This window comes from Dendrobium catenatum, unplaced genomic scaffold, assembly GCF_001605985.2.
Source record: "Dendrobium catenatum unplaced genomic scaffold, ASM160598v2 fragScaff_scaffold_1557, whole genome shotgun sequence".
Lineage (NCBI taxonomy): Eukaryota > Viridiplantae > Streptophyta > Magnoliopsida > Asparagales > Orchidaceae > Dendrobium > Dendrobium catenatum.
Window position 1 is genome coordinate 3,905,516 of NW_021320019.1, and position 9,506 is coordinate 3,915,021.

At 39.5% G+C, this 9,506-nt stretch overlaps 1 protein-coding gene and 1 long non-coding RNA gene across 2 annotated transcripts; one reads left to right on the top strand and one right to left on the bottom strand.

The window, feature by feature from the left end:
- Nucleotides 1–3,725: 3,725 nt before the first annotated feature.
- On the bottom strand, nucleotides 3,726–4,317 carry LOC114581143. Its single transcript, XR_003702986.1, has 2 exons — nucleotides 4,176–4,317; nucleotides 3,726–4,015 (listed from the first exon to the last, which is right to left on the bottom strand). It is a non-coding gene; the product is annotated as an uncharacterized LOC114581143 (long non-coding RNA).
- LOC110114069 (protein PNS1) lies at nucleotides 4,031–6,670 on the top strand. The gene is made up of 4 exons (XM_020846824.2): nucleotides 4,031–4,372; nucleotides 4,464–4,700; nucleotides 4,767–5,678; nucleotides 5,790–6,670. The coding sequence occupies exons 1-4, from the start codon at nucleotides 4,328–4,330 to the stop codon at nucleotides 6,210–6,212; spliced, it is 1,617 nt and encodes a 538-aa protein (XP_020702483.1). The 5' UTR covers nucleotides 4,031–4,327; the 3' UTR covers nucleotides 6,213–6,670.
- The last annotated feature ends 2,836 nt before the right edge of the window (nucleotides 6,671–9,506 follow it).

Genomic DNA, 9,506 nt, shown 5'->3' on the forward strand with positions numbered 1-9,506 from the left:
TTATACAGTAATAATCCCCTTATAACTCCCAATCAGTGTATAATGTGAATTAGTAGAGGATAACACCAAATAATAATATTTAAAGGAAAGTTTGTCGGCCCACCATCATGTACAGGACAATCAGTCTCCAACCAACGGGTCAACTAGTCTTTACTTATTTACTTCACACACGCATATTATTACTATAATAGTAATTTCGACTAGCTATTACTCATGCACGTATCCACATCCATTTTTAATATATTGCAATAAATAAAGCATACTTTAGCTTAATTAAGAATGTGTCAAAATGTCAAAACTATATAAAAAAAATCTTATTAGGCAAAAATGTACATTTTTAGAAAATATAATTTATGGTATTTTGATAATTTTCTAAAAATGTACATTTTTAGAAAATTATCAAAATACCATAAATTATATAAAATGATGTTTTAAGACATTTATTGTACTACACTACTATTTTTAGACATCAAAATAAATTTTGAGATATATAAAAATTACTATATTTTTAAAATCATCCAGTGAAAAATCTCAAATAAATACTCAAAATGTTCTTAATCATGATCTCTATAACATAAAAGTTGTGTGGTGAAAGTTTTACCAATACAAAGTTATTCACATTTTTTGATAATTAAAACACAAATTTGAGTGAAAAAATATTAAAAACACAAAATCCTTAAAATCAAAATTAGGGTAAAGGTTCCTTACATCGAGATGAGCAAATTTCCCAACTAGCCCGATGGACGAAAATCACACTCCGATCTCCAAATCCAAACTTTTTCTTTTCTCTCTCTTCTCTTTTCTCTCATTTTTCTCAAATCAACTCTCTGTTAACCGTTTACTTAAGGGAAAGGAACCTTAACTAATGCATGAAGATATTTGTAATAATATAATGATATAATATTCATTTAATATTTAATGAAATCAATTCTTTAGTATAAAATTCAAATAATTGATTTTAGGACAACAAAAATTACAAAAAATATCTATAAAATAAAGCATAATATTTAAAGAATATCAATAAAATTGGTTTGTAAAACTAACACTTAACGATCCTGAAATTCTCACTTGTACCCATTGGCGGAGGGAGGGGGGCAAGGGGGACACGTGCCCCCCCCCTAAAAAAAATGCATGTTAAGGAACTCCACCATCTCTCTCTCTCTCTCTCTATAGCCATTATAATCTAGTATATATATATATTAGGCCCCACCTAAATATATTTTCTGGCTATGCCACTGCTTGTACCGATAGGTACAAATTTCTTAAGGATTTTCACTGGTGCCCAAAAATTAAGAAACAAATCGTGTAAGTAAAATATTATAATAAAAATAAGGAGGAGACCATTTGTGATTTGGAGTTATAATGACTCCAAAAAAAATTTAGCAAAGTTAAAATACGGATTATTGCAAATTCCATCTATGAAAATCCAACCTTCATCAGGGGACAAGAAAATTGAGGTATGTTAGGAATATCCCCAATTATACCCTGTGTAAATTTAATCTCAAAATTGAATTTCTCACATTCTCATTATCTAAATCTAATTAAATTAAACTTAAAGTAAACTTGGGCTCAAGACGATTCCAACGAACCCAAAAACATCAAAGTTGGATGAGAAATGATTTTTTGGTTATTTTGCAAAGTTTTAGTCATTTTTTTAAAGTTAAAGATTGTACTGCATGAAACCTTAATCATCAGTTGAGGCAAACAACATGCACTTTGAGTGGGAATTGTACTGGTGATCATATAGTATGATTTTACACAATCTAAAATGAAATAATGGCTATTTGATCAAAGCAGAAGAAATTGACGGCTGTGATTTTGTCTTTTACCCAATAATGACTGAAAACCTAAACTAAAAAATCTTCTTAAAACTTAATGCATGTAGGTTAAATGTCATAAAACTTTAGAAAACTTTAAAACTTGGCTAAAGAAGATAGGGGAGCCTATTTTAAGGTTCAAAAACACATCACACACAGAGAACATTCAATCATAGATCTAGGAGCTAGGGTTTAAGTTTTATCTCTATAAAATGGACACCATAATGTATGGGATGGCTATTTCTCCTCCTTAGAGCTCTAAGAGAAACTTCTCTTCAGTAAGGGAAACTGAAGGTAGACTGAAACTTGGGTTGGAATGGATGTGAGGGGTTTTCCCAAGTTTTTCCCTATTCTAAGTCCCTCCATCCCAAGGAAGGGTTGGGATTGATTGGCTCACATTATGGTTGGTTGCCAATTGGACATAGCTCAGCTTTGGGTAGGGAGAGTTATTGGAAAGTTAGGAAAACCATTGATCACTTTTCATTGGTGGATATTTGGGTGCTCAATTTGGTTAAGCCAAAGCTTTGAGTCAAGTTTAGGGAGGCTTGTGAAACATCCTAAACGAGTTTAGGAAGGCCTTTAGGGCTGATGTAGAGAGGTTTTAGGAGTTGCATGAAGTTGACTATTTTGACCATGGAAGGGCATTTTGGTAATTTTGGCCATGTTGAATAGTCAAAGTGGCCAAGCCACCTAGGATGGGCTGTTGGGAGCTCCTAAGAGCCATTTGCATGGGTTTAGGTGGATTTTATTGATGATTATAATTGAGTGTTGGTTGTTTGATTGATTGGATGTAGATTGATTGATTGTGATCAAAGAGATGTAAATGAAGTGACTATAGATCAAGGTGATCAGGTAGATATGGATCAAGTGACCTCAACTAAAAGTGAGGTTGACAATATATAACAAGTTTATCAAGATAACTCAATATTTAGTTGGTTTACAAAACATTTATATGAGACTTAATAATATTACAAGCACATTATAAGGCAGCATCCAAGCATAGATGGTGAGCCACAGTTGGACTTCAATGGAATTCTTTATCAAGAGTGAAAAAAAGGGTAAATTTATTTTGAACAAACATTATTATTTGATTATATAATAACTTCTGAATCTCAAGAAGAAAATTTTCTAATATGTGAGGACTAGCATGAATTCATCGTACTTTGTAAACCTAGCCCAAATATCACTTTAGGCAAATTATCAACATGTATGCATAGATTTTAAAGAGAAGAAAAAATCAAACTATTGAGATATTATTAGGAGATATTCATAAAGGATCTTTAAAATGGGTTGGTATGAACAACATTAGCATCTTAAAAAAAACTATATTTTATTCTTATCATTCTAATAATAGTATTATAAATACTTCTATAATAACATGAATGATATATTGATTGACTTTGTAATGCATTATAGCTTTGGTTTTATACAATAACTATCATAAAAAATTTGGTGTGACATATATGTTATTATAGCTCTCTGAAATCCATATATTCCCCTATTGTGCCTAGTTTCTAAAATCCATATTATTTTTGAATTATTTTGTTGTATTTATGTTATACTTAATTTTGTCAAAACTGCTGTAATTGCATTCTATCGAATCAACAACTATTATAGTTAGTAGAACACAGCCTACTATATCCATGACTATTAGACATGTTTGAAACTTGTTCAAATCACGTTCTACTATCATTCAAACATTAGTAGTACCTTATTAAAATATTTTTTAAACAACATTTAAATAATGTTCGAATATGATTCAAACAAAATTTAAACACTCATTGAATAATATATTTATTCAGATCATAAGTTAAATATTTTAGTTCAAAATTATATATTAAGTATATTTAAAAATAAATAAATAATAGATTTTATTAATTTTGATTAAAGTGAATGAGAGTATCATCATTTTATTTTAATTGATTCATATAAATAAGGAGTCGAGTTGTACGATGCGGTGTAAAAGAAACCCATAGGATATTCATCCTCGGTGGTGCTGGCCACCGGAAATCCCAGATCGTTCCAAAGAGGATAAGAGGTACACCACGAACAGATGCTGACGTGTCGCCACCATTGATGTGACCTCACGTACCCTCTGGTCTTTTCTCCTTTGCACCAATGACTTTCAACCATCTCAACGTCTCAGCCGTCCATCTCTTGATCTTCTTTTCCAGAACCTCAGATTAACGCATGCGGATCTAAAAGAAACAATAAACAATCAATAATGGCTCCAATTTTGGTGACAGTGGAGATCGAGTGCGTCAGCGAGTCAAGAAGGCCACTTGGTAAACGCAGAAGAGTAACAGTAAAGAAGAGAAATTAAGCCAAAACGAAACAGGAGAAGAGATCAGCAGTTACAAGCAATTTCCTTTTCGGCTCCCGAAAGCTTTTCAATTCAGTGCCTTCACGCCTCGTGAACCCTTTCTTGAATTAAATAAGGGAATCTACTTGCCGGCGAACACGACGACATCCGGAGAACAAGACCGCCACCACCGCCGTGAGCATTCCCGATGGGCGGCTTGGATAACCTCACGGCTGAAGACAACGCACGCACAGTTCGTTTTTTTATTTTTAAAGTTGTTTATTTTAACGTGAACCTCGTGTTTCGCGTTTTTGGTGATCGTCCCCAACAACAAACGATTGCAGGCAAGAACAGCAAGAGGAGCAACAGAGGACGAGAAGATGGAGAACCAAGCGGTGCCCGCCGGAGAAGTTATGAGAGGAGGAGAGGTAGTGGTGGATTCAGTACAGAGAGACACAACGGTGTCCAGGTTGCGCGCACAGCTTCAAGTTCCCCCAATCCAAGTCGTTTCCCATGACGCCGCCGCTCCTCCGCCTGTCACTCCTCCCTTTCCCCAGCCCGTGCAAACCCCTCCTCTGCAGGTAAGAAAATTTTCTTTTTTATTCTTGTATGCTGTCCATGGCTATTTCTAAGCCGAATAGCTGCAGACCTCAATCGCTTCATTGAACTCGAGGAAGTACACCAACCGCATCACCTTCTTAATCTTCCTCCTCCACCTCGCTATAGCAGTGGCGGCAGCCGGTTTCTTCAGTTTCAAGGCCGTGCAGGGTGTTCTTGAACATGAGACCGGCAAATCGCGGAGGGAGCGTCGGGCGCTCAAGTTCTGGCTCCCTCCCATCGAGGGAGCCTCCTTGCTCGGTATCATCCTAGCCTTCGTGTGGCAGACGTCGTTCCGAGCCTGGCCGGTCTTCATGGTCAGCTTCGCCCTCTGGGCATGTTTCCTCATCACCATGGCCGCCGGTATCCTCCTGCTTTGCTTCTCGATGCCGGACACCGACGTCGGCGGCGTCTTCCTTCTTCTCTTTTCCATCGGCACCGGTATCTACGCTTGCTGGGTCCCTCGCCGCGCCACCTTCTCCGGCCGCGTCTTCGCCAAATCCCTCCAACCCGTTCAAAAATTCCCCGGCGTCAACGGCCCTGCCTACCTCATGATGGGACTCGGCTTCCTGTGGATCTCGCTCTGGTGCTTCGCGGTGATCGGCGCCCTCGAGTTCTACTATCCGCCGCTCACAATTTTCGCCCTTGTGCTGAGCCTCATGTGGACGGCGGAGGTGTTGCGCAACGTGGCTAATCTAACAGTTAGCCGCGTAATCGCGCTCTACTACCTGAGAGGTATGCAGTGCAACATCCAGTTCTCCTTCCAGCGAGCGGCATCAATAAATCTCGGCAGCGCATGCCTCGGCTCCCTCTTCGTCCCCACTATCGAGGCTCTCCGCATCATCGCCCGCGGCCTTAACCTCCTCGAAGGCGAAGACGAATTCCTCTTCTCCTGCGCCCACTGCTGCCTCCGCGTCATGGAGTCCATTTTCCGCTACGGCAACAGCTGGGCGTTCGTCCATGTAAGCCATATATATATATCATCATCTCTTCCATCACAAAAGCTTCTTTTTTTATAATTATCTTCAACGAAATGGGGTTATTCTTCCTTTCTTGATGCTTGATTGTGCTAGATTGCGGCGTACGGGAAAGGGTTCGTTGCGGCATCGCAGAGCACGTGGGGGCTTTTCAACAGGCAGGGGATGGAGGAGCTGGTGGATTCCGACATAACCAGCTCGATCTGCTTCTTGACGGGCGTATCAAGCGGGGCGCTCTGCGTCATCTTCTCGGCGTCGTGGACCTTCTGGACGCACCGGCGCTATACCATGACAGTCTCGCTTGTAGCCTTCTTCGTGGGCTATCTCATGACCCGTATAGGCATGGCGCTGCCCCAAGCCTGCGTGGCGTGCTTCTACGTCTGCTACGCAGAGAACCCGGCAAGCCAGCTCTTTGACTCCACCATACCAGATCGCCTCGCCCAAATCCGCTCGGCCAGCCGCGACGGCCTCGTCTCCACGCCGCGCTTTGTCCCCCGCCGCGTGCTTTCCAGGGCGTGAGCCGCCTAAGCTCGCTTTGACTGGGAAATGGAATGTGGTAGGCGTTCCTTTTCGATGTTACCGTTGTCTCGCCATTGGCTGCTACAGACCTATGGTCGTCGGGGCGGGGCCCGCGACAGCTACGGTGATGCATTCAAAGCTCGGCCGGAAAAGGGCGACCGGGAAAGGTGAGAGAGATCGCGCCACACGGCGACCAACGGTGCCAAACAACGCGGGGCCCATTTAACTTTCTTTAATGCATTGTTTGGTTGTTTTGCAGTGGAGGCCCCATGGGCTGTCCTATCCCTCGTGCGAATATTCCGTGAGAGGAGCCGTGGGCCCACGCTATATGACTGTATGCGTTTGGTCATTGAGGAGAAAACTCTTTCGTGAAGGCGCCTCAGCTGCACGAAGGGGACTTTTTATTTTCTTCATCTATTTAATATTTAATTTGTAAATATCATTTAATATTTAATTTATATGCATATTTATGTATTATTTTAATAATAAGAAAATGCTTTGACATTTTTATTTGAAAATTATAATTGAAATAAATATGAATTTTTATATATTTGATATATAAATATAGAAAAATTATGTGATATACATGAAAATTATTGTTTTTTTTAGGTAGACTACAGTGAGATATTACATGTGTAACACTTAAAATTCTTTTATTTATATATTTAGCACATAATTTTATTTTTTGCTCATCTTAGCTCATCATCAATGTTGTCATTACATGTGAAAAATATTGGAACACTAGATGACTAAGATGTATGGAAGATGTGAAGGAGATTCTCATTGTTAGTTGATGGGTTGGTAGCGCGTCGAGGTTGACAATAAAGATTCGAGAAAGTCAGGGTGCAGTCTCATTTTGAGCACCGATATCTCATTGAAAAGGGTATCGTGAGACCTACTATGTGTGAAGGTGAAGATAAGACTTGAGTCATACAAAGATCGATATGAAGAATTTCTAATGGGATCTTATAGGAGCACCAAAAACTCGCTCATGAGTGAGTAGAGGGGGAACTTTTGATAGAAGTTAACTATACATGATAATTTTTATTGTTATTTAAAACTTTAATATTATGAGAAAAAAAATTATAAATATTAAATAATAAACTTTAGATGTTATTTACAAAAAAAAAAAATCTCCTTTTTAAGAATTATGCAGATATGAAAACCATCATTTACACCTAAAAAAAAATCATCATTTTGTCTTGGATTTAGTGCGACTTGGTTGAAGGGATGAATTAAAAGATAATAAAGGATTCTGGTGCAATTTTTGTAGTTTAGGTAGGTGGTAAATATAGTATGGTTTTCTCGTGCTTTGATGTAATAACCGACAAATTAGTGGACAGAGATGGTGTGTATAATTTGGGGTGGCACAGAGTGACAGAATTGGCAGATTTCATTTCTGCTCTTGGCTGTAGCTATTCTAATTTTGATTTCAAGCTGAGCTCATGACCGTTAAAATTCGAAAATATTGATCAAGAAGGAATGTGAGCACAAAATTATTACCAAGAAGGCTATTTTAATCATTTGATACAATAAAAGTTTTATTTGATGGTTTTAATGGAATGAGAAAATTGTCACTTTTATAATATAAAATAATATATTGGTGTTGCGTCCTAGAGTATTCGAGACGGTATAGAAATATAAAATTTAGTATCTTAGCGTTGTACGAAAATACGGCACGCAATCAAATAAGAGAGATGATCGAGCATTTATAAGACACCAATATTTTTTACGTGGAAAACTCTTAAAAAGGAAAAAAAATCACAGGGCCTAGCCCAATTTGAATAAATCCACTAGTATTGTTGTTGATTACAAATGAGGTCCTTCTTTGGGTGAAGGCCTTAGTTTGATGTACATCGTATAGAGTATATTACATGGTGAGAATACAAAGAATCACTGTTGACGTGTTCGTTTGGTTAGAAAAATCATAGTCTGGTGACAGAGGTCAGAAAAACTGTAGTCGGCGGAGGTCAGAAGAACAGTAGTCGGTGGGCGACAAAGGTCATAAAGACCGTGTTCTGGCAACGAAGGTCGGAAAGACTATAGTCGGCGGGTGACGTAAGACAAGAGGACCGTAATTGGCAGACGACGGAGGTCGGAATGACTGTTGTCTGACGATGAAGGTCAGAAGGACAGCATTAGGTAGAAGTCCAACAATGGACAAAAATTCAGCATTAGATAGATGTCCAGCGGAAGTCCAACAACCGGTAGAAGTCCGGCGTCTGGTAGAAACTAGGTGACGAGCGGAGGACCGGCGTTGGGTAGAATTCCGACGTCAATTGGCGGCCGAGGAGAACTCCGACGTCACTTGGAGTTCAGGTGAAGCTCCGCCGTCACTTGGAGGTCTGGCGGAATTCTGGCACCGCTTGGAGGTTGGATAGAACTCCGGCATCACTTGGAATTTGAGTGAAACTCTGGCATCACTTGGAGGTCGGGCGGAATTCCGGCGTCACTTGGAGTTTGTGTGAAACTTCAGCATCACTTGGAAGTTGGGCGGAATTCCGACGTCACTGGAAGTTGGGCGGAATTCCGGTGTTACTTGGAGGTCGGGCAAAATTTCGGGATCACGTGGAAGTCGGGAAGAATCCCGGCAGTAGTCGAGGAGGAGTTTCTTCCATTCTACTCTTCTCTTCTCCTCTTCTTCTCTTGCTTCTTGCTTGGTGTGAGAGCTCGTTCCTTTGATTTGCCTTCCAAGATCTGATTTTCCTTCCAGGATCGTCCAGGCCGATTTTGGATCGTCTTGGGACAATCAGTGAATGGCAAAAGTCAGTGAGCAAGGGTTTTTATCGTCTGAGAAAACTAATTATCGTCCTGAGATATCGTTCTGGATGATTGGATTTTGTTCACATTGTCCTGGACGATGTGGCGATCGGCCGGGCCGATCAGGCTTGTTTTAAAAGAAAATCTGCTCGTTTTGATGAGAGAGAAAAATCTTTTTTAAAAAAAAAATATTTGAGGAGAGAGAAAGAGAAGGAAAGCAAAGGAAAAGCTGGATTTCGGAGGCCGCGGAGCGCTTTTCGTCCGTCGCCGTTGTTGTTAGGATTGTTTATCTCGCGGTAAGGACTCCGAATCCTATTTCTGTTTTCGAAGATGTTGAGTTTTGGTCATTTTGTGCACAGAATTGTGTTTTTGTTATCGATAAACGCGCCGTATTTTGTATTGACGAAACTTTCACCACACAACTTTTGATATGTTATTGATATGATTTTTCTACACGTTTTGAGTATTTTCTGTAACGATTCTACCGGTTATTTTGGGTTCTGTGCGATTTTGATCGAATAGATAAATATCAGG